The 26,297-nt window shown below is 42.2% G+C and overlaps 1 protein-coding gene across 1 annotated transcript in view; it reads right to left on the minus strand.

The window, feature by feature from the left end:
• The window catches only part of Kcnu1 (potassium calcium-activated channel subfamily U member 1), a 60,437-nt gene extending 35,175 nt beyond the window's left edge, over window positions 1–25,262 (minus strand). Inside the window, 13 exon segments of the mRNA XM_035453194.1 lie at window positions 334–403; window positions 2,089–2,171; window positions 4,503–4,608; window positions 7,412–7,522; window positions 8,428–8,519; window positions 9,447–9,617; window positions 10,165–10,240; window positions 17,128–17,203; window positions 17,999–18,110; window positions 19,597–19,687; window positions 20,726–20,787; window positions 23,007–23,126; window positions 25,068–25,262. Of these exon segments, the coding sequence (XP_035309085.1) occupies window positions 334–403; window positions 2,089–2,171; window positions 4,503–4,608; window positions 7,412–7,522; window positions 8,428–8,519; window positions 9,447–9,617; window positions 10,165–10,240; window positions 17,128–17,203; window positions 17,999–18,110; window positions 19,597–19,687; window positions 20,726–20,787; window positions 23,007–23,126; window positions 25,068–25,262 (1,365 nt within the window).
• Between the last annotated feature and the right edge of the window lie 1,035 nt (window positions 25,263–26,297).

The following is a 26,297-nucleotide window of genomic DNA, read 5'->3' on the forward strand; positions in this document are numbered from 1 at the left end:
TGCATCAAAATGGGCCTCTTGGTGATTTAGGGGTACAGAATTTGGGCACAACAGCAGCAAGTCAATGGGCATGACTAGAGCACAGTGTGCATCTGAAAGTGTCAGTCTGCCTCCCATGCTGCCACTTTCCAAATGAGCAAACAAAAAAGCTGAAGTTGTAAAAATCAGGTCAAATGGCTGAACTCATTAATTCTCTCCCTTGTTTGGTCCCTAAGTGATCCAACATTTTAAAGAGACTCCAAATTTCATTTATTGCTGTTTTTTTTTTTAATTTGTAGATCTATAAGGAGACCTAAAGATGAGAAAACCCAATGCACTCAACTACCATGATACCTTGTTGTGGGACTGAAGGATCTGAATGATGACTCTGACCTGGGAATTGTAATTCTTGATAGAAAGCACCCTGAAAAAAAATCACAATATGCTCAAAAGTCATACTGGCTTTGTAATATAATCAATTCAGAATTATTTGTGAATAAGTGTGGGAGGGACTCAGCACATTACAAAATTCATTGTTAGCCTGTTTCTACATTCTGTGTTAATAGTTATTTTTTTCTTTTTTAAGATTTATTTATTTTTATTTTATGTATATGAGTGTTCCCTCAAAGGTATGTGGATGTACCACAAGGCCAGAAAAAGGTGTCTTTGTCCCTGGAACAGGAGTTGCAGGAACTGAACCTGACTGAGCCCTTCGAAAGTATAGTGAGTGCTCCTAACTGCTGAGCCACCTCTGGCGTCACTACATTGCTTTCTGAAAAGTATTTACAATGACATGGCCAGTGAAGCAACCTGCTTAAGTGACCAAGTAATCAAATCTACAGAAAGGCCAGGTTTTAGTATTTGAAAATGAATCCACTGACAAGGAAGAAATAAACCGTTTCACATATCTTAGCCTTGCACCTGATAGCTTGAAGTGGCTAATAGAATGTCTCATTTTCTAGGTTAAGAGCCTAAAATATATCTTCTGCTCAATGTAACATATATGATGTAACTCCTCAACTATTTCTTGCTCTGCATAGAGTCATCTTCAACCACACATATTTATTTTGCTCTGGGAACAGAGCCACCAAAATCATATTTTGAGTTTCTGTCACTACAAGCAAAGTTTCTGCTCACAGATACCTAATAGTTAAAGTTGGGAACACTAACTCCTTTCACCTTGAGAACACTTGCCAGGGTGCACAGACACATCAGACTCAACCATGTGTACTCTTTTCCTAGATCTACCAAAGAGAAATTCCAATAAATAAAGAAAATAAATAGGATTTGTGGAATATTCCTATACAGTGTGTGAATATATGTCACTATGACTGGGTTGATAAAGAAGCTGACTGGCCAATGGCTGGTCAAGTAGAGGTTAGGTGGGACTTGTAGACAAAAAAGAAAGCATGAAGAGGAAGAGGAGGAGTATCAGAATCACAAGGAGATACAGAGAAAAGGGGATGAACTTGCTGTACTGAGAAAAAGTACCAAGCCACATGGCAGAGCATAGATAAGAAATATGGATTAATTTAAAATGTAAGTGTTAGCTACTAACAAGCCTGAGCTATTGGCCGAGCATTTACATTTACAAGTACAGAGATGTGCTTATTTGGGAACTGGCTGGCAGGAAAGGAAAGTCTTACTACAAGGATTCTCAAAGGCCATCTTAGTTTTTGAACAGAGGAGGATCTTGCTCACCTTGAGATATAAATACCAACCTGGAGTTACAGCTGGGAATGTAGCTTGGTTGGTAGAGTTAACACATGATGTCCTGGGTTTGATCCTTACCACCATAAAAAGGGGGAGAGGGTGCTCGTATGCTTGCTTTTAAAATGTATAGAGCTCTTATCTATAGGAAACTGGGGGTAAATATGGAGAAAGTCATACATAATTAAGATGTCCTATTTCACTTCCCTTTGCATTCACTGTTTTGGGGTGCATGTGAGAAAAAAAACAGGCAGAAACCTGGCATATGATGAACCTAGTGAATTAGAGATGACATCTCTCCTCATTTAGTCTTATGTGATAAGCTTTGTTTTAGTGTATAAAGAAGAATACCATCAATGGAGTGTACAAGAACAAAACAGAGTAACACCAGCTTCTCACCTCATGATGTTTGAGTTGTCTTCAGCATGCAAGTCACTGCACAAAGGGTTGGCTAGAATCAGGCAAGCTTCTGCAGACTCCACCTATTCTTCAGATTAAACAGTGGCCGTCAGGTTAATGACAAGGGAAATACTCTAGTGCTCCCTCTTTGAGGATTTCTTATGATTTCATAAAACTATCACCAACAAGAAGCACATGTAAAAAGGAGTCATGGACCAGACGTCTCCATATCAAGACCACAGTACTGCAAATGCTGCCAGGGCTCTGAGGGCTGCAGCTGATGGACTATGGCACAGGGTTTCTTATAGAAACCAAAAGTTGCTTTGCAATGGGTACAGTTTCAAGTTGTACTTTCCTGTATTGTATATCACCATTACTTATGTCTGCCGAAGAACAATAAGACCTTTCCAGCAACTTCCAGTGCATTTATTCACTGTAAGGACACCAAACAATGGGAGAATTGGGAATATACTTGTCTACAGTAAAGAGTCACTTGATATTGGGGTTCTGAATCTTAAAGTGCCAGAAAACTGTAACTCCTACAGTAACAAATTATAGGGCAGACAAAGATTATGCTGAGTCTGCCATTTTCTGCTTGAGAGTCTACATTATCTCTATACACCAGTGGTTCTCAGTTCTTCCTACTGCTGCAACCCTTTAATACAGTTCATGTTGTATTGGAACTGGAGACCTTACTGAACCTCATACTATAGAATTATTCTCATTGCTATTTCATAACTGTAATTTTGCTGCTGTTATGAATCACAATGTAAATATCTGTGTTTTCCAATGGTCTTAGGCAACCCTTGTGAAAGGGTCATTTGATCCCCCCAAAGTAGTTGCAACCCACAGGTGGAGAACCACTACTATAGACTTTTGCATTAAACTAAAATATTCAGGTTTGTTACTTAGATACCAGGAAGCCAGTTTTTATCGAACACCAAACTTTACTATTCACTTGGCTATTGTTTATTATTTTTAGCCTTGGCCTAGCTGGTATTTCTACTATTTTTCTTAATGTTTATATTGTCAAAGGCATACCAATATTTAAGAAGGGAAGTTGATGAGAACCAGTGAACCCATGGTTAAGACCATGTTCAGCTATGCAGCCTCATGGGGGAGAAAAGTCATCAATGGAAGTCTTACCCAGCTGTGAACCTTGCAAGCTACAATAATAACTACCCTAGCAAATTATGTCCATAGATATAATAATGGCACAAATGCTATAGGATGAACCAACTCTGGTTGGATTTAGGGTCTGGGCATAGAAAGAAACTCGGGCCTGGTACTGTAAACCCAAACCCATTGCTGGGAAACTCATGGGGAGAATCTACTAATATTACTTTGATAAATGGACATACTTTCAAACCACCTTCTAAATACATTGTTTCTACATCCATAGATAAGTGTAGCTTCTCACTAGAGAAGCTTCTTTACATAGTGGACAGCAGTCAAAACAGAGAATAACAATTAATCAAAGTGCAGAAATTTGGTGTCTGTTAAGTGATTACCCACAAAGTGGACATTTGTATCACATCCCTTCCCTCCAAGGTTCAGAGAACATAGCCAAATTGTGCAGTAGAAAGATTCTTAGAAAGTTTGGGGACAAAACAGTGTACTCTGGACATGACAGGACTGTTGTACCTATGAACTCACAGAAGCCTTGCTTCCCTGTGTTAAGACCTGTACAAGATCAAGCCAGTCAACATTCCCAATGGACTGGGGAGGGGCATACAAGCCAATAGTTGAGGAGCTGCTGACAGTTAATGACTACTAGTGGAGGGAGTTAGTTTTTCTCAGAAGTGTGGTTCCTCGTAGGTTGACCATGCTCCAATAAGGAGTCTCATGCCCATGACCCACATGTATATGGGCATCACTAATCAAACTCAGTGGGTTAAAAAAAATAAAACAAGAGCCAGAAAACAAGACAGACAGATGGAGAAATACTAAGTTGGGTGGGGGTCATGGGGGGATCCAGAAGGAGTTGGATGGGGAGAGGAGTGAGTATAAGTAAAACAAGTGGTATGAATATACAAAATTCTCAAGGAAAAAATAAAGGATGGGGGAAGATTTCATCATAAACCGTGAAAATAAAAGTTTTTGAATTAAAAAGAATACACACTTTTATTATCTATAACTTTTTCCAAACCTCTTAAGTAGTATAATAAAATCTCAGAGAATTTGATGGAAGAAAAAGTTTAAAATAATATAGATCAACATTGAAGTCAACTTGCCATGAGTCAAGGATTTGAAAGCCAGTTATTATACTATATTTCTGATCAATGTTTAAAATTATGGAAGTTGTGTTTTTCTCCAGTCAAAGGACATGGACTAGCTTCTGATACAGCAACACAACCTGTTGTTTTCACTCCTGGTTTATGGAAGGAACAAACAGAGAAAGAGTTAGATCTTACTGCAACTCGCTTCAGATCCTCGAACTTCAGTGCAGAGCCACATACAAACGTTGTACAGGACAAGTAGCACTTCAGTAAAGTCTCCAGTTCCAAGGATGGGGGAGCCCTAGATGAAAGAGTTTGGTGGCAAAGACAGAAAACCAAAGCTTGGTTCTGCTTTGTAGTTGTTAGCTGACCTACTGCATTTACTAAATCCCTAATTCCATCAAAAACCATCTGTATTCTGCTATATATCTATATAGCTAGAGGATGTTGGCACAACTAACCTAATCCACAAATGGGTCTGTAGGTCAGGCCTGACCAATCTTAGTGACACAAAACCAAAACAATACAGAAACCACGAATCAAATAATGCCATGCAAAAATCAATCACTATGTAATGAAAACATTTCAATCACTCAGAGAGATACAGCATTTCAGGGCTGGAAAGATGGCACAGTAGAGTTAAGAGCATTGATTGCTCTTAGGGAGGACTAGATTTCAGTGCCTAGGACCTACATGAGGTGGCTCACAGCCACCTTCGAATTCCAGCTCCAGGTGAGCCAATGCCTTCCTCTGGCTTCAACAGGCACCTACACTCAAGTGCACATAACCACAAACATATAAACATAATTTAAAATATAATCTTAAGTATAAAAAGATATAGCATTTACAGGCATGATTTAACAAAATGGCTTCTAAATATATAAAGTGAATATAGACAGAGTGTGAGAATTGATCCTGTCACTGGCCTGAGCAATTTCAACACACCTGTAAATGATAATCAGCAAGTATTTTAAACATGGATTTAGTACTCATTAATTATTTAGTCAACATTTAGAAAACCTAATTTCTTTGAAGAGGGTAAAAATATTTAGTAAAATAGTACTTTACCACTCAAAAAAACTCATATTGCAAAAAGTAGGTACAGTGCTAGGAACAAAGGCATGCCCCACCATGCCTATCTCAAGGCATTAACTTTAAGTCTCTTAGTGAAAAAAGTGGGGAGGGGGGTTAAATCCAACTTGACTACAAAACTCAACTGCATTCTGAAAGAAGAACTCTAATCCTTCAAGAATTATTCAGAAAATAGAAAATTGGTTTCCAAATTTATTTTATGAAGCAAGTATTACACTGATAGCAAAATCACATAAAGACACAACAAAAAAGCTATCTCCCTGGTGAAAAGAGAAAGAAAAATTCTCAATAAAATACTTGCAAACCTAATTCAAGAACACATCAAAAAAGATCACTCACCATAATCAAGTTGACTTCATTGCAGGGATGTAGGAATCCTTCAACATATGTAAATCAATTTGCTTACTTCAGTACATCAATGGACTCAATTGCAGAAATCATATAATTTGACAAAACCCAATATCCTTTCATGATAGAAGTCCTGGGGAGATTAGGGATTGGGCCATGTCTCAACATAACAAAAGCTAGATATGATACGACTATAGCCAACATCACGCTAACACAACAAACCTACAGCCAGCATCATGTTAATTACAGAAATGGCCAGAGCATCACCACTAAAATCAGACGATGTCTACTCTTCCACTCCTACCTAAAGTCTCAGCTAGACCAAGAAGACAGAAGAGGAACTAAAAGGAATACAATCAGGAGAAGAAGTCAAAGAATCCCAGTTTGCAGGTGATATTATGGTGTATTTAAGAGTCCCTAAAGACCCCACCAGAAAACCTCAAACTGGTGAACCCTTTCAGCAATGTGGCAGGGCACAAAATTCACACACACACACACACACACACACACACACACACACACACACACACACACACACAGTAGCCTTTCTATATGTCAATGACAAATACACTAAACAAGAAATCAGGGACACAACCCCATTTCACAATATCCTCCAAAACAAACAAACAAACAAAAAAGGTTGGCATAAACCTGACCAAGGTCAGCAAAGATTACTACAAGGACAATTTTAAAGCACTGAAGAAGAAAATTGAGGAAAAAACTAAATCCATGTTCATGGGTGTGAAGAATTAAGATTTCCAAAATGACTATCTTAGGCCAGGCATGGTAGTGCACACCTTTCTTTAGTCCTAGCACTTTGGAGACAGTGGCAGGCAGATCTCTGAGATAAAGGCCAGCCTGGACTACAGTGAGTTCCAGGACAGTGAGGGCTCCATAGTGAAGCCCATCTCAACAAATATAAACAATTAAATAAAATGGCTATCCCACCAAAGGCAATTTACAGATTCAGTATTATCTCCATCAAACTTATTATCTCCATCAAACTTCCAGCACCATTCTCCACAGGAGGAAAAGAAAGGAATCTTAGATTTCTTATCAAAACACAAAGATTCTAGATTGCCAAAGCAATCTTGAACAAAAATAATAATGAAGTTTCACTATGTGTGATTTCAAGTTATACTATAGAGTTATAGCAATAAAAACACTGATACACAGGTGTGGACTACCTCTCTTTAAGACATTGATCAAAAGGATCCCATAGACTTCCAAAAGTATACAGACAAATGCCATTGTTCTTGGTTACTCACTAGAACTGAAGGTAAGACCCTATTGCTGAAGACACCACACACCTGAGTCATGAGACATGGACAAATCAAGCCAGTCCTGAATTGGAAGCTTCATCCCTACTGCTACCTTTCATAGTACGTAAGTGTCCAGTAACTAAGTCACATGAATAATGTCAGCAGATATGCACAAAAGCATCTGGAAAGATAGATTCCAAAATTTTTGCACTGGTTAGGTCTGAACATGAAGTTGCTTTTCTTTTTCTACACTTGATCTTAAAGTAATTCCTTTTCTATTTTGTTTACTGTTGTTTCCCAAAATTTCTATAAATGTTACAAGTGTAATTTTCTTCCTTTAAAAACTAAATGAATATTTTAAGTATTCATTTGGAACCCATTGAGCCATATTGATGTGCTTACTCTCCGAGGAACACAACCTCCGTGTTGATTACTCCTGACTTATGGCGGAGAAAGTTCCTCAGAAAGGCAGTCACACTGTCAACCGTGATGTTTCCACAGACCACAATGAACCTAGGCAGCAAGACAGGGGAAGAGGCACATCTGAGGAACAAAGGAACTGCTCTCCCATGGTATCTGAGGAAATGGACCTCACCCCCCACAAATAATCAAAACCTACAGATACTCAATGTCCTTATTCAAAATGGCATGAACTTGTGTGTGCCTACACACATCCCCAGCCTACTTTAAGTCATCTCAAGGTTACTTGTAAAATGTAATACAATGTAAATGTAATGTGAGTGGTTGTCACAGTGTTGTTCATGGAATAATGACAAGGAAAACAGTCTATACAAGTTCAATAATGATGCAAATTGTTTTTAATATTTTCTATCTGAAGCTGGTTGAACTCCCAGAATCCGATACCTCTGACTATATCTTCCTGTCAAACTTACAGAAGGGCAATTAGCTCAAACTTGTTTTCAGTAACTTTTGTCTAGGAATCCTTTGTTTAGATTTTAGCAATATAAAAATGAAGAGTTCAAAGCGCAAAGGGAGCATCCAGTTCTGTAGTCTTTTGCCTCATCTCAAAACATGCATGTCTCCTAACAGTTGCACTATACTAAGATTTCTAAGCTAACATTATTGTTACAATTGACATAGTGATTTTCTACCCCCTATGCTTGCAAAACTCTAGTATTCACAAGTGTTGTTATTTGGGGGACTATCTCTCCTCTCTCTTATTTAGTTGACCTAAGTTGACTAAATACTCCTACGGATAGATCTATATGATAATTTGTATCAAGTAGCTAAAATCCTGTTTATATGGCATTCATTCTAACACTGTTCTCTTCCGTGAATGAAAAACTTTGGCAATGTGTTCCCTCAAGTCTGTAATTATGGCATGCAGTGTGTGTCTAGAACAAGGTATGTTGCCAACAGAATGTCAACTATAGGAATTATATGGAAAAGCTAATTACTTCTTTCCTTTGACTGCTTCATAGGGCTTGGTATACTTCTTCTTGTTATTAAGAAGCTCCACCATTTCTGGGATGTAGTTTGCAAATAGTATCTAAAATAATAAGTAAAAAGAAAAATTCCTCAGGGCTCATTGCTCATAGCCTAAATTACAAGGCTATACAGAAAAAGACAAGTACACATAAATGTCTATTATCTAGCACAGTGGTTTTCAACCTTCCTACTCCTTCGACCCTTTAACACAGTTCCTCATGTTGTGGTGACCCCAAACCATAACATTAATTTTGTTAACTAACCATTGGGCCAAGCTCCTGGAGTACAATCGAAGTGAGGGAGGATCAATAATATAAACAAAGGAGTCAAGACCATGATGGGGAAACCCACAGAATCAGCTGACCTGAGCTAGTGAGAGATCACTGACTCCAGATGGGGAACCTGCATAAGACCAAACTAGACTCTCTCAATATAGGTGACAGTGGTGCAACTGGGACAATGTATGAGGCCGCTGGCAGTGTGGGTCCAAGATCTAGCTCTATATGGAGAGATACCTTGCTGAGCCTAGACACAGGGGGTAGGAAGTAGGGAGATGCCTTTGTCCTGCCTAATGAGATGATGGGACAGACTTAGTAGACTTACTATGGAAGGTCTTACCCTCTCCAAGGAGCAGATGGGAGGTGGGATGGGGGAAAAGTAAGGGGAGTGGGAGGAGAGGAGTGAGGGGGAGCTGGAATTGGAATGTAAAAAATAAATGAATAAAAAATTATTTTTTGTTGTCACTTCATAACTGTAATTTTGCTACTGTTATGAATTGTAATGTGAATATTTTTGGAGCTCACCCCTGGAAACCAAGCAGTTGCACTCCAGGGTTCAGGGTACACAGTTTGGAAAATGTAGGATCTGTGTATCTTTTCATTTTCATATACACTGAATAAAGCAACCTTCACTTTCAAATCTATATTGGTTTCTTGTCATTAACTAAATGTTGTATTTTTATATTCAAGGTAATAAAAATACTCCTCACCAGACTTCCAAGGGTGAAGAAAACAATGAAAGTCCGTCCTAGGGATGTCTTGGCTACCACATCCCCAAAGCCAACAGTTGACATTGTTGCTGTTACCAGATAAATGGACTCAAAATATGACATATGCTGTGAATTTCTACCACTGAGCCAGGGATCACCAGAATTTTCTACCTGTCCAAAGAGAGATGGCAAAGGAAAGGTCTGTGAACAGAAGGGAGGGAGAAGGCAAACTCTACATCCATTTCCCTCCGTTCACTCCAAAGACAAGAGCAGGTGACCGACTGCAGCTACTAAGAGGGCCCTGCCAATTGTGGGTAGTGATCAGAAAGCCTTGTTCCCACAATTATCATCACCATTGACATCTGATGGAGGTTTGTGAAGTGCACTGAAATTTGGAACACCCTATGGGAGTTGCTGCTGCCTGCTTCCCTTGAGGCCCAGGACTGCATCCTGGAGCCAGGGGATCTCCAGCAATCACCATTCATTGTCATTTTCTAATATGGTGAAAATGAGGAAGCTGAGTCTGGGTTTCAGTGAGCCTAAGCACATGACCTTAATATCTAAGGAAAAGCAAACTTCCAAATTGATTCGAATGAGGTGGCACCAGTTTGCTCTTAGTCATGGAACTGCGAGGATGCTCACACTGGCAGATGCCATTAGGGACTGCAAGGATGCTCACACTGGTGGATGCCATTGGGGACTACAATGATCTACTTACCAGATGAAGGAATCCTGCAGCTGTGAACCAGGTACTGAGAACTATTGACAAGAGTTTGGAAAGCTTCACTGAATTACTAAAAGGACAAGGACAAAGAACTGTTAGGTCTCTGCAGACAGGTTCTCAGTCAACACAAACACATTGTCTCCAAGGGCCCAGCTTTCAGCTCATAACGTGGGCCACAGACTGGAAGGTAGAGCATCACCTGGGGCTCTGCCCTCACCTATCAGTCTGCATGGTTACCCGGCCTTTGTATCATTCATGTATGCATTAAGAGTCTGAGAAACATTGCTGGAAACTCACCCAGTATTGTGTATTTCTTCAAACACTACAGATTTTACTGTATCATCTATTAGCCTGGTGTGGCTTTTTGTTTTTGTTGTTGTTTTGTTTTTCAAGACAGGGTTTCTCTGTGTGCCTTTGGAGCCTGTCCTGGAAGTAGCTCTATAGACCACGCTGGCCTCAAACTCACAAAGATCCAATTGCCTCTGCCTCCTAAGTGCTGGGATTCAAGGCGTGAGCCACCACTGCCCGGCTAGCCTGGTGTTTTAAAATCATACATGTAATCAGTGCTCAATAAATATGTAAGGTTATATAACTTTGTCTCAAGTAGTGGAACAAAATGGCAGGAGTCCAGTGTGGATTTGTAAAAGAAAATGTGAGTGGATTACAGGAATACAATGTCATACAACATACCAGGATTGTTGAGGGAAAGATATCAGAGACACTTAAATCTGTCAAGGAAAGTCTAGAATTTAGCTGAAATAGCTTCGGTTTCTGACCTGGCCATTTGTCATATAAAAACACTCTTTCCCGTCTTGACTTCTTCACAATGCACGCTAAACACTGAGATGCACTTAAACTATAATGATGACATTTCTAATAAGAACGTAGCAGTGTGTTAAAAGAGATAGCTTGAACTTTTATTATTTTGGGGGGGGGGAGATATTTAAGCTGCACTATTTTTATTTACCTGTCATGCAGGGGTTTGAACACAGGACCCTGTATAAGCCACGTAAATGCTCTATTAAGCCATACCCAAAGCTCATGGCTCTACTTCTCTAAGCAATAGTTCACTGCTGCTGACAGATACAGCCCATGCTCAGGGGAACTGTTATACCTCTAAACCTGAAGAAATGTTTATTTTATTAGCCAATAAGAGACGATTCTTTTTTTTTTTTTTTTTTTTTTTTTTTTTTGGTTTTTTGAGACAGGGTTTCTCTGTGGCTTTGGAGCCTGCCCTGGAACTAGCTCTTGTAGACCAGGCTGGCCTCGAACTCACAGAGATCCACCTGCCTCTGCCTCCCAAGTGCTGGGATTAAAGGTGTGTGCCACCAATGCCCTGCGAGGCGATTCTTTTTTTTTAATTGATTACCTTTGTTCTTTCATAGTTGTACACATGCATAAATAAAAAATGCATTCTGATTACTCTCTCCTGCAATCCTCACTTATCATCCTGTCTATTCCCACCCTACCAGTTCCTTTCCCAGATTCGTGACTCTTGGGTTTGGCCTTGTAATCCCCTTAATTTAACCAGAGCCATCTTCTGAGCAGTGGGTCTGTCCATTGGAACCTCGTGGGGTTACCGCTGGGCACACAACTGACTTTCTAGCCCTGTGAATTTATCAGTATATGACGGTTCATCAGTGAGGGGTAGTCCCCTTTGAGCCCCTCCCTATATCTATGCCTGATTGCATGGGTGTGTTCTTGTGAGATCACAGTCACAATGGCTGTGTCTTGCAGAGATGGCATTTGCAGCCTTTCTCCATGTCTTCTGCTTCTTTCATTAATTCTTTCTGCCTCCTCTTCCTCAGCATCCCCTGAAGCTTAGAGGGGATGGAATACTTGTCTTGTTTAGGGATGGGCACTCATATATCACTTATTATCAGCACTCTGTACAGCCTGAGTCTCTGCACTCACCCTGATCACAAAAAAAAAAAAATGGTGTCTCTGATTAAGGCTGAGAGTAGCATTTATCAATGGATATAAATGTAAGTGTTTAGAAGGCAGTTTTACGTTATGAATTATAAACAATAGTATTCTGCTCATGTGCCCTGTGCCCCCCCCCACCTTAGTGCCTCTGTATTTGTCAGGAGCCAGCTCTGGTCAGATATAAAAGTCTCCTTTACAAGAGGCTTGGCAACCTCCATGCTAAACCGCCAATTAGTCAAGCACCCCACCCCTTAGGTTAGTGGTCCAAGATAAACCACAAGAAAGTTCTGGGACACCTGCCCAGGCCTGAGAGCATTTAACACCCATTCCTCCCCCTCCATTACTTCCTCTTTCTTTACTTCCTCCTTTCTCTATAAAAACTCCTTGCTTAAGTTCAATAAACAGATCTTGACAACCATTGCTTGGTCTCACTCTTGCCCATTTATTTTCAGGCTTAGTCCCCCCCTCACGACCCACAAATTACCAGAACCCCGATGGACAGGGCAGGTGGCACCCAATGTGAGGCCCAAGGTACTGACTCTTTGCTGAACGGAGACCCCCGCCCCCAAGGAAAACCTTGGCAGTGCATGCTGACAAGGAAGTCCTGCTCGCCGATTGCGACGGACGTTGTACTGGGAACGTTCTCACCACTCATGAACAACTGATTCCCTGGTAAGTCCCTCTCATTCCGTTCCATAATAATGGGCCAAAAGTTGTCTAAGGAGGTCAAATTCATTGGGGATTTTAAGACTTCCTTTCGGGAAAGAGGAGTTCCGAGTTAAATATAAGGACTTAATTCAATTTTTTGCTTTTTTGTCAAGAACATGTCCATGGGTCATTTTAGAAGGCCCAGACACATTCATCCCCTAACTTGGAAAAAGGTCGGAGAGGATCTTAATAGATTGCTCAAAGAAAAGGAACCTGAGGCAGTTCCCTTACAGACGATTAGTTATTGGAATCTTATTAATGATATCCTTACCAATTCCCCTGGCTCTGCTCACCTTACTTCTGCAATTAAAAACTTTCTTGAGCCCCTCTCCCGAGCTCATTCTCTCGCTTCTGATTGCCCCATAGACAAACTTCCATCCTCTCCCTGTCCTTCAATTTCCATCCCTATGCCCCCTGAAGAGACCCAAACCCCCCTGTCACATCTTACAAACCTCCGTTAAAACCTCACCATAATCTCTATCCCTCTTTTCAGGACCTCAAGCCTCATTCCCCTAAAAACCTTAAAAAGTATCGTCTTTTGTTCAAACCCCAAATCAGAAACCTATCACCTAAGTCCCTCAGACGAGGAGGACCTAGAAGAAGCAGCGGCTGCTTATCACAACCCCAACTGGCCTCCCTTCTTGGGCTTTACAGCCCCTACAGGGCCTCGGCCCTATTCCTCGGCTCCCCTTCTCCCATCTTCCACAGATGCCTTAATTCAAGCTAAAAAACTTCCCATCCAACAAATATCAGAACTTAAAGAGGTCTTACAATTACAGCAGTAGTTTTCACAGCTCTCTCTAGACCTCACATCCCTCCAGACCACAGTTGGCCGATCGATCTTCAGATTCCCCACCCAGCCCATTACAGCCCCTAAACCCTCCCTTCCACCAGGCGCTGGGCAAAAACCTCCAAATCCACTAAGCTGGCCTTTCCTGTCTTAACCTGCCAGGGCTCCGTACACCATCCTCCTCTGACCAAGACCCCTCCTCTATTCATACAACTAGGAAGGAGGACGAGGAGGAAAACTCAGAGGATGAAATTAATGAGAGGGATAAAAATGACTCTGAGTCAGATAATGAGGACCAAGATAAACAAACAGAAACAACCGAAAATACCTTTAAAAATTAAAATTTAAAGCCCTTAAGGAACTTAACTCAGCGGTCAAAAATTTCAGCCCCACAGCCAATCCCCTTCTTGCCAGCATTGGGGCCAAGCCTGCAGGCACAATCCTTCCAACCTGCGCCTCCAAGCTCTACAGAGCACCCACTGGACCTGTGTGCCGCCACCGACTCAGTACTAAACCCTGAGGACGGTGTACAGATTCTCTCCACAGGGATTTCTGGCCCACCACCCCCAGATACTTGTTTCCTCATTCTTGGTCGAGCCTCCTCTACCCCCAGGGCCAGGGGATCGTTGAGAGAGCTCACCAAACATTAAAAAACATGCTATTTAAACTATATTCAGGAGGAGGAATTCTATACCCCACTAAAGGCAATCATAAGAATCTACTCAATCTTGCATTGTTTGTGCTAAATTTCCTCACATATGATGCTACAGGAAAATCAGCCTCGGATCGCCTCTGGCCTCCATCAACGACTCAAAATTATGCTCAGGCTTTATGGAAAGATCCCCTAACTCACAAATGGCACGGACTAGACCCAGTCCTCATTTGGGGAAAAGGACATGCATGTATTTTGATACTCAGGCCAATAATGCTAGATGGTTGCCTGAACGCCTTTTAAAACTATATAATCCACCCAGGGAAGCCCCTGGGAAGTCTTCTAATTCTGCTTAATTTTAGATAAAAGATGCTGTCTTTTTGGCTACTTTTGTGTTTCTCACCTTCGATTGCTGTTGCCGCTGCAAGCCCCTATCAGATCTACAACTACACCTGGATGATCATCAACCAAGCTGGTGATATTGCCAATGCCTCTACATACATTGGACCTCAGCCCTCTTATTCCCCCCTGATAGTAGATCTTTGTGCCTTGGCTATGGGAGCTGACCCTCTCTGGGGAACTCCCTCCCATTTTATGCCACAACCTAGACTTGTTAATACCTCCACACCGTATGCAACCACCCTGAATCGCTATAATCAGTTCACTAGAAGTTATCTTACAATGTCACCTATATCCATCTGTCCTGTCTCTCACAGAGATCGCTCTCTAGAGGCACACTGTGGATTTGAGAATGATTACTACTACATTTGAGAATGATTATTACTACACCTCTTGGGGGTGTGAGACTGAAAGGCCCGCTGCCTCTCTGTCTCCCCCCGCCTATGCCGATGCTGGGTGTTCTCTCTGGAGCAGGCGGGATGGGCTGGGAAGAGCAGTTGACCGAGGGCAGCGTGGGACTGAGCAGGGCAGGGCTAGGATGCGGCCAGGGGCTGGAGAGTGCAGCGCGGGCGATGCTGCTTGTCTGGGAGCTGCGAGCTGCTAGCAGGGAGCCACCTCCAAGGCCAAGGGCGGAGCCACCCTGCTTCCCCTTCATCCCGCTGTCCCTGCCCCCGCCGGCCTCCACTTCCCCCGCCCCCACGCCCCCCAATGGGGAGCCTTCGTCCCCAGGTCAGCCATCTGGACCGGCAAAAGATAAAGGCCGTTTCGCCTGACTATTACGGTGCCTTTTTCCCCTATAAAAGGACTCCCCTTCCGGGGCTCGGGGCTTAGCCTAACAAAAAGCTAAGTCCCCGGGTGCCCAGCACCATCAATAAAACCTCTTGCGGTTTTGCATCCAAATGTGGTCTCGCTGATTCCTGGGTGCGGGTCTCCTGCTACGAAAGTACCTCTTCTGAGGTCTTTCAAGACCACCAGAGATACATATTGGGAACTCTCTTCCAGTTGGGACCTTATTACAGTTAAGAGACTAGACCCCCCCATCCCAAAACTTAATTCAGGGCCAACCCGCCTTAATTCCCGCTGGGCTCCCATTGGTGTAATCCTCTACAAATTACCTTTACTGATAAGGGGAAATCATCCTCCCTTTGGCAAGGGAGAGGTGCCCAATGGGGCCTTCGCCTCTACATTTCAGGCTGTGACACTGGCCTTACCATTAAGATCCAGTTGCTAAAAAACCTTCCTTTCACCAAGAAGGTAGCCATCAGACCCAACCCAGAGTTACATCCCAATAAGGGCACCAAGGGCTAACTTCCTCCACAGATACCCCCTAGCTCCATGGCCCATCTCTCTACTAAGTTTCAGCCAACCATCCCCCCAGGACCTCCCTCCTCCACTGACCTTATTCTCTCATTAGCTTCTCTTATTAATTTCCTTCGGGCCTTGGGCTTTTCAAAGATTAACCAGATTCATTAAGTCTCAGATTGACACCATCCTCGGAAAACCAGTTTCGGTTCATTATCATCGCCTGGAGGTACAAGACCCTGAGCTGCCTGACCATAATGAAAACCCCGACAATCTTCCGAATGGCCTAGACTTTTCGGGCCTTGAACATCGAACCTCTCGGTTCCCTTGGCCTTGGAAACGTCAATGACAGGATTATCGTGATGCTGCAGGCCAGAGGCCTACCCATCTCACCAGCTGACGGGATTAGCTTGAGTAGCTTGAGGCCGAGACCCCAGGGGCCCACTCCAAGCACTCTCAAGCTGCTAGCCTTATGAAAGGTCCCCTGAGTGCTGGGAGGCAGATCCACCTCATGTAGCCTAAGACAGAGGCTCTACCCCTCACTGTCATATATATGACAATATCATAAGCATAGGGTCCTGGCTGTGGATGCCCATCACATATCCTAAGACAGATGCTCCATACTATTATACATAGAAGGGGGAGATGTCAGGAGCCAGCCCTGGTCAGATATAAAAGTCTCCTTTACAAGAGGCTTGGCAACCTCCATGCTAAACCGCCAATTAGTCAAGCACCCCACCCCTTAGGTTAGTGGTCCAAGATAAACCACAAGAAAGTTCTGGGACACCTGCCCAGGCCTGAGAGCATTTAACACCCATTCCTCCCCCTCCATTACTTCCTCTTTCTTTACTTCCTCCTTTCTCTATAAAAACTCCTTGCTTAAGTTCAATAAACAGACCTTGACAACCATTGCTTAGTCTCGCTCTTTCTTTCTTGCCCATTTATTTTCAGGCTTAGTCCCCCTTGAGACCCACAAATTACCTGAACCCCATGGGCTGGGGCATGTATTGGATGACTACTTTTGTTTTGGATAGAGAGAGGGAGGGAGAGCACAGATGCTGAGGGATTCCCCGTTTTCACACTGAATTCTGGTGGGACATGGGGAGCTTGCAAATCTGTTAATGTTTTCATTTCCCAATCCAAACTGCCAAGCTAGCACACCCGGCTGTGCTGCAGTTACCTGCTCTTGATGACTTGGAGGATATGTAAGATTTTAGGGAGTTCGAGCAACCGCAGAGCTCTTAGAAACCTTAAACCTGCAAAGCAACCGGGAGAAAGCAGCCTGAAATATAATGAGGTTGGGATACACACACTTTACTTTCCTGACACCCTGAAATAGTACTCTAACTCTACTTTAGAATTTATAGGAAACTTTACTGGGTCCATTAAGCCCCTGATTATTCAACTTTTCAATACTCCTAGTTTTACTTTCTATCACTTGTTAACAATAGCAAGAAATAGAACTGGTATGTATTTTATAAACAATAAATAAAATATAAAATTTTATAAAAAACAATTTTTAAAACCTCGTGCGTTGCCAATACACCCACCTTAAAGACAAAACAACTAATGAACAATTTCCAGATGTTACAGCATATCTGATATGATAGTTGACCTTGAGAGAATCGAGGAGTCATTGTTTGAGTTCATATGAGACCCCAGCATAAGGGTCCATGGATGTCTTGCCCCCTCTCTTTGTAGATATAGTTACCCACTGAAAACTATTAGGCACCTGCTGTGTACTAGGTGCATTGCTACACACTGAGATCAAGAAATGATTTCTGATCATTCTGCTGGGAACACATCCCAGCATTCATGAGGCAGAGGCAGGTCTCTGTGAATTCAAGGCCAGCCAGAGAAATACAGTGAGATCCTACCTCAAAGTAAAACAAAACAAAACAAAAATGTTTCTGCAAATATAGTACAAAACTCTACAGTCAAGAGAGTATTGTGGTATTTTTTTTAAAAAGATAAATATACTAAATGAATGTTGAGTGGTTTGGAGTTATAACAACATTGATACTGATAACTGACTGCTACAGCACACTTACCTAGCCAATTACTCTTCAAATAATAAGAAATGAAGGTTGGTGGGATGGTAAAAATGTCTACAATTGAATTCATCTCCAACCAGAACTTGATCTTGTCGTCAGCTGCCCAAAACTGAAATGGAAATAAAACACCAAAATTATATTACCCTTGGGATTTTTTTAAGATTTTTAAATTATTTTATGTATATAAGTGTACGTGTATATATATGAGCCTGTATGTTTGTATGTGTACCAAGTGCAAGCCTGGTATCCACAGAGGCCAGAAGAAAGCATCAGATCCTTAGGATCTGAAATTACAGACAGTTGTGAGTTTGAGGCTACCTGGTCTCCTACCATGTAGGAGCAGGGAAGTGAATGCAGAGCCTCCTCTACAAAGCATCCAGTGATGAGCTATTCTCCATCCCATACCTACCATGGAGAATTTTAAAGTAACTGTTAGGGATGATAATAATTCAGCTATATCACATTCATTAACTGAAGTTTTAATCTCATGCTATTTAACACATATACAAATACATACATCTATGCAAATACGCAAATGTATACATATTACATAAAGAGATTGTACCTTGGGCTGAGCATGGTGATACACAGCTTTAATCCCAACACTTGGGAGGCAGAGGCAGGTGGATCTCTGTGAGTTTGAGGCTACCTGGTCTCAAACCCAGGTTCAGTTCCCAGCACCCATATGGTGACTCACAACCATCTCTAACTCCAGTTAGAGTTCCAAAGGCTAGCACGCCTTCTTCTGGCATCCATGGGTTTCATGGCCAAGTGGTGCACAGACATACATGAAGACACTTAAAAAGAAAACACCTCATGGACCCCATACTGATAGCTGGGAAACCAGCATGGGACTGTTCCAGACCCCCTGCATGTGGGTGTCAGTTAAGAGACCTGGGCAATCTATGGGGCCTCTGGCAGAGGATCAGTATTTATCCCTAGTATACGAATGGACTTTGAGAGCACTCTCCACATAGAGAGATACTCTCTCAGCCTAGACACATGGGGGAGGGTCTAGGCCCTGCTCCAAATGATATGACAGACTTTGAAGATCCCCTGTGGAAGGCCTTGCCCTCCCCGGGGAGCAGAAAGGGGATGAGATAAGGGATTGGGGGGGGGCAGGGGAGGAGGGGAGAGAGAGGGAACTGGGATTGACATGTAAAACAAGCTTGTTTCTAATTTAAATTATAAAAGGGGAAAAAAGGAAAGAAAAACACTTGAAAATAAATCAAAAATGCAAATATAAGATGGCACACATGCCACTAGTGTCACAATGGCATTCAAGGTCTACTAGCTTTTGACTGTCAGTAAAGCTTCCCCAGGGGAAGGCCAGAAGCCAGTAAGGACTGTAGACATGGTGTTTAACAATGGGATAGTTTTGGTTGGCTTGGAATTCTGGACCTGGTTTACACTTTCAAGCCCAGGAGATGCAGATTTTAGGTTTCATTAAATATTTAACAACTTAGGGCACAGATCTACCTTTAGAACCTGAGAACTGAGGGAGATTGAATAACCAAGGAACAAACTGGTCTCCTAACATTGCTTCTGTCTGCGTATGGGGGCAGTAGTTATTATCATTTTACCTAGGCACTTACCCTCAACCCAAAATAGAAACTAAAGAAAGCATTGAAACCCAAATCCACATTGATCGTTTTGTCTTCGTATGAAATACACGTTCCAATGGGGCTGGAAAGAAATGGGAACATTTTGCAAAGATGAACATTTTAAAACCTATGTCTACAGAGGAGAGAGAAAGGTGGGGTAGACAAAGTACAATGTGCAATATGATCTGTCCATTGAAGACTCCTGTTCACATCTGAATGGAATTCTCTTCCTTTGGGGGAGTGGAACTATGGACAAAGGAAGCCACTAGACCATACACGGAGGCAAGAGCAGTAGGAGGATGGCCCGGCACTCCACTTCAGATTTGTAAATGGGTATGTAGCCAAAGCCTCAGAAACTAGACCGCCCTTTGTGGCTGAAAAACTATCTATCTAGTCAGGGTTCTTCAGCTTTTCTACCCTTTGAGATCAAACGAGTGCATCTGAAACAAGTTCAAAGATGTATCCTAAAAGACATGTCAGTAATTTACAAAGCAAAGACTGCCATTTGCCCCGATTGTCTGAAGTAGCTTGGCCTTTCGTGGCCTGCGATTCTTACTTTTACCCCAGATGGGTATTTAATATAATTCTCAGAGGCTTGGCATGGAGTGTAAATTAGACTGGGTTTAGTTTTTGAAAAATATTGTTCTAGCCTTGAGATGTTTAAGAAGAGCATGACTTCAAAGAATCGATCCAAGGTTGAAGTTGTAAAACCACACAAAGGTCTTTGAAGCTTAAGAGAGGCTCTGAAATACCCCAGGACTTCTTTTTGAACTCTTGAGCAATTCAATAACCTTTGTAAGTGGCCCCATATGAGGAAGTGACAGCTGGAAGTTTAGAGTCCCAGCAGTACAACTGTATACCCCACCCCAACCCGAGCAATGGAGTAGGCAAAATACAGGGCAAATTGCATGTGCTTATCACAGAAGTAGAGTTAGTGTTCATGGGGGGGGGCAGCTACGTGGTTACCAGCTTGATTAGCTTCACACTGGTGGGGGGCGGGGTGTGGCTCTAGATGTGTGCACTCAAGCAAGCGAAACTCTATTTGACATCCCTGAAGAGAAATTCTAAAGCAATTAAGTTACTGATACAGCAGACAAGAATGGCTGGGCTTTTTACTCACTCTGTTGAATTGATGAAATAGATTACAAGAGAGCCGATGCTTAGTACAAAGACAAGGATCACCTAAAAGCAGGGAAGGACGGGGACATGATGCCATTTTATTGACATGGAATAAATAAGCCCACAAAATTGTGTTTTCTATTTTAAATGAAGTAAATATTATTGTGTATTTTTATTACTATGTGCAGGGAAGAGGGGAGGAAATGTGTTTTCCCCACTTCACCTATTCAACATTCATTTATGCCAGTATTCATTCATTCATTGAAGAAAAGTGGACAAAGCTTTACACTAAGCCAACCATGGACCCATTTTACTTAACTTGAGCTCTCACATGATTCAGAATAAGCAGGGGACCCTCCTTCCTGCTTCCCCTAGAGTTTAACAAATGCTTGCGGTGTGCTTATCATGTATCACGTGCTTCGTTTCATGATAGAAATGAGGGCTAATAAATAGCAATCCTGGACTTGAACTGCTGGTTGTGTGTCCCTAGGGACATTTTCCTGCCTGGGAAGATATGTGAGAAAGAAGGGAGCGCTTCTACTGTGCCCGTTTGTCTAGTGTGGGAAGCATACCCATCCCGTGGAACACAGCCAGAAAGCTGCTGCTTACTCAAGGCCTCCAGTGGATCTGGGTGAGATCTTTGGCAGCCTCTGTGATTTTTCTCAGGCCAGCTTTAGATAATTAAGCATCCCCCTAGTTGTCTCTAATTTCCAAACCACCAGGTTTTTGCCTGACACAATGGTTCACACCTTTGATCCCAGCACTCCGAAGGCAGAGGAAGGCGGATCTCTGTGAGTTTAAGGCCAGCTTGGTCTACAGAGAGAGGCCAGCAGGGGTACTTAGTGAGACACTGTCTGGAAAAACAGATTTTCAGTATGTTTAGTTCAATGTAGTTTTAATGATCAAATTCAGAATTTTATTTACTATGGAATTTTGCTTGGGTAGGCCTCTTAGGTTCTTTTCTCTTAACCATTTGTGTTTGTGTTGACAGGTGTTTTTTACTTTATCAATGGCTAGGCTCATTGTGGCTGTTTGGTAGGAGGCAAGGTGGTGTTTGTCTCACAAAGGGAACCTGGAATGTTAAGCAAGCACTGAGGGTTGTTCCTCCAGGGGAAGGAATGCAATGCTTGCTATTCACCCAGAAAGCTGGAAGTCGGTGCATCTGTGGCCAGAGACTTTTCCAGAACCAGATCCTTGCCAAACCCTTATCATAAATTTTCTCAAGGAATCTATAGAGACTATTTTTATGAACTTTACAAAGAGTTTTGATGTGGTTGCATCTGATCAGTATTTAGCTTACTTTATTTCTCAAGGAGATTTATGTCTTTTTGGTTGTACACATGGGACTGAATTAATCATCACCAGAATAATTTTCACCAAACTGTGCAGTGCTTAAATACGCCTAAAATAAACCACTTGGTGCGAAACTCCTAAAGGTTTAACCAACACCGGCTCCTGGAGAGGAACTTCCATCTTGCCTCTGTGGTCCCTCTCTCTGCAGCCATTAAGGCCACAGAACACCCCACCCCACCCCCACCCCTGGCAAGAATGCTCCTAACCTCACTGGTGTTTGATCATGACACCCATACCCAGGAGTGCCTCAGCATATAAGGTATTTAGTGTTTACTCTTGTATGGTGAGGTTTCGGGGTGGTGCACCGCCTGGTTGAATATCAGATAAGGCCGATTGATTAGAGCCTTGTGATTACAGAGGCATGGAATCCAGAGTGAAAGTGGTCTTAGGCATTAGCCTCTGCAGCTGACCTAACATCAGAGTCCAGTAAATCTTATTTAATGTATTAGCTGGGCAGATAACTTGCTTTCACCAACTAAAAGCTCAGATGTGACCTGAAACCAACCTAAAGCAAAGATGTCCCCACCAGTGTATTTGGGAAAAGCTTTGATTTATGACTGTTTTTTTAAATTCATTTTACATACCAACCACAGCTCCCCCTACCTCTCCTTCTTCACCTCCCGCCCCCCCCCCTATTCCCCCAACACACCCCTATCCACTTCTCAGAAAGGGTAAGGCCTCCCATGGGGAAAAGTCTGGAACACTCAGGTGAGGCAGGACCAAGCTCCCCTCCCCACCCTGCATCCCACCACATGGAATGGGCTTCAAAAAGCCAGCTCATGCACTAGGGAGAGCCTTACACACAGTGCTTGAATGTAGCTAAGACCACCATGGAAGAGAAGACACCTGTGTGGTAAGAGTACAGAGGGGATTGCAATCATGTTCACGGCTACAGTTCATTGGTATGAGAACAGTAAAAGTGAACTCACCAACATTTGCCCCACGAAGGTCTGTGCAGAAAGCAGCATTTCTATACGATTGCGAAATAATCTATAAGCGTGAAGTCTTCTTAAAGGGTTAAGCTCGAGTCTCCCTGATGTGAACAGTTCCTGTGAGCAAGAAAAGGGAATGACCAGTGAGCTTCAGCTCAAGAGAAAGAACTCCTCTTTAGATTGAAGGGGCTCTTGTCATGGTAATAGTTAGAAATCATTCTACCTTGCCCAACCCAGGCAATGAGCACTAAACATTTCCTGGAGCAGTCAACTAAAGGGGTTTCTAAATGCTCAGACTACACACACACACACACACACACACACACACACACACACACACACACACCATAGGAATTCTTTCCCCAATAATTTTATAACAATGTTTAAAGTCTTGTCGTCAAAAGTTTTGTTTTGGCAGGGAGGTGGTGGTGGAGGCCAGTACTCGGGAGGCAGAGGCAGGCAGATCTCTGTGAGTTCGAGGCCAGGCTGGTCTACAAGAGCTAGTTCCAGGATAGCCTCCAAAGCCACAGAGAAACCCTGTCTCAAAAAAAAAAAAAAAAAAAGTTTTGTTTATTTTTAATTATGTCTGTGAGTGTTTTGCCTGAATGTAGTATCTGTGTAACATGTATGTGCCTGGTGCCCAGGGAAGCCAGAAGAGGGCATCAGATATCTTGAAACTGGAAATATAGACAGTTGTGAGTCTCCATGTGAGGTCTGGGAATTGAACCCAGGACCTTTGGAAGAGCAACCAGTTCTCTTCACCCCTGAACCATCCCTCCAGCCCTGTTTAAAGTCTTTAAAGTAGAAACAATTGCAGAGCAAACTGGCTTATCAATAATCTATGAGCTTCAATACTAGATGTTCTCAAATACAGAAATATAAAATCCATATTACAAATAACCTTAACTTTTTACTCTTATTTCAAACTATGTTATTTTATGCCACCATAACATTAAGAGATATATTTGAGCAAAATTTGCATATTAATTATGATAAACAAATAAAATATATTTTATTACCAAAAAACTACTATAATCTATTCCAGGAAGAAACAAAGTTGAAGAAATGAAAATGATCCAGGCATTAGTGGCGCACGCCTTTAATCCCAGCACTTGGGAGGCACAGACAGGTGGATCTCTGTGAGTTCAAGGCCAGCCTAGTCTACAGAGTGAGTTCCAGGACAGGTTCTAAAGCAATACAAAGAAACCCTGTCTCGAAGGGGAAAAAAAGGAATGAAAATGGAAACATACTACAAAGGGCTTGATAAAATTCTTCCACTGAGCTGATTGATTAATCCCAGCATACAGGAAGCAAAGGCAAATGAGTTAGAAGCCAGCCTGGTCTACATAGCAAATTCCAGGCCATCTAGGGCTACATTGTGAGACTCTGTCTCAAAACAAACAACAACAAAAAATACTACAGTCATGTTGATTTGAAGAGAAGTATTTCGAACTATTAATATGTCACCTTCATAAAGCATCATTTGTTCCTATTGTCATCATTTTTGCCAGCTAATTACATCAACCTTTGCAAAGTGAGTTAGACTACAAAAAATGCCTAGGTGTTTGGGGCTGGTGTAGGTTACACATAAAAACACAAAACACTTAAGTGTATACATACAGATGCATATGAATCGTGCACGAAGCATATTTGAAAGTCAGGCTGAATTTATGTCTTGTGCCTTTGTTGCTCCCCTATAGTAGCTAACAAAACTCACTCTTCTCTCTGAAACAGGGTCTCATGTAGCCTAGGCTGACCCCAAACTCACAACAATCTTCCTGACTCAAGGAATGGGATTAACCCATTAAGTACCACATTTGACGGTAACTGTCAATGTTTATGGACATTTTTTTGGAACAGAGACTCAGGTACACTCATCATCGTCCGTGCTCACCAAGCTGTATACTGGTGGTCTTGGGCCTTGTTTCCTGCCCTTTATGAAGCATCAGGCTCATTAGCCTGAAAATCAAGGAAAGCCTGAACTGTTTGCTAAACACAGACATATGCCAAACTTAGCTCCAATCTTCACATACAGATGTCCCAAGGAAGGAAACTGACCAAGACTATTCCTGTACATTTGATGGTTTGAAATCTTTTTGAGACTCTCAAGATTAATCTGAAAATGAATAAGATGATGAGTCCCCCGAAGAAAGTCACAAAGGAGGAGAGAATAAATGCTGCTTGGATTTCAATTGTGCAGAACTTTTCCTCCAATTCTTTCTCAGTTAACTCTCTTAACACTGCTTCAAACATCTTGAGACCACACTGTTGGGCTATTCTATGATGTCATGGTCACCTGGCAACAGTTCCAGGAGGTACACTTCCTTATATTGCATCATCTTAGGATTGGATGTAAAAGCCAATGAGAAGTTCGAGGGACAAGAATCCTCCAACCACTTTGGTGAATCCCAGACTGCACTTAACCGGTAGAAAATGGTAGGACTTACCAAGGGTAGTCAGTAGATGGGGATTCTAGACACCATTGCTACTTTATCTGTGACCTTGAGGAATTAAGGGACTGTGAGCAGCTAGCTACCCATTTCAATTGACTTGTTTAATCAAACAACTTCAAATTTTGTTTTTGGTGAAATACATCCGATGATCTCAAAACTGGCTCTGTATCTTTCTAAGGCAACATCACATTCTTGATAACTTCAGGAAAAAAGAAATTCTTAAGATTCAGATTTTGTTTATTCTTTTAGAAAGCTGTGAATAAACAGTAAATTAATCTAAATATCTAAGTTACAACATGTAGACGGCTTATAAATATTAAAATTTGTAAATTTTTCCTGAGAGAGTGCAAGAGTAGATTCTGGGTGTTCTGGACATGCATACATTGTGTCTCATGCACCCCCCCACACACACATAGTAACTATGAAATTGCAGGTGTGTTTCATTATAATTAACCATTTAAATATGCATACATTGTTGTGTGATATTTTGATTGTGTTCTGACAAAGTTTGCTTGGAGTAGAGCAAAGCTAGCCACTAGCTGACCAAAATTAACCATAGAGGTTTGGAGGACTGTAGACAGGAGACAGGAAGTAGTGAGGCACGGCTGAGAGAGGATCTCCGCCCTTTTGGGCTCCAAATGCCACTGGACTTACCTGCCCACGACTGGCTGGCTGTGCCTTCAGAATGCTCCTGCCACATGCTCTCCTCAGACTACCGCCACACTAGGTAGCTGCCTTGATACTCCCTCAGGCTTCTATCGTTGCAACCGCCACACACTCTCAGCTCACACATGAGCAACTGCAGCCGCCCTCAGCCAGGCTGTGCACCATCTCT

This window comes from Cricetulus griseus, assembly GCF_003668045.3.
Source record: "Cricetulus griseus strain 17A/GY chromosome 1 unlocalized genomic scaffold, alternate assembly CriGri-PICRH-1.0 chr1_1, whole genome shotgun sequence".
Lineage (NCBI taxonomy): Eukaryota > Metazoa > Chordata > Mammalia > Rodentia > Cricetidae > Cricetulus > Cricetulus griseus.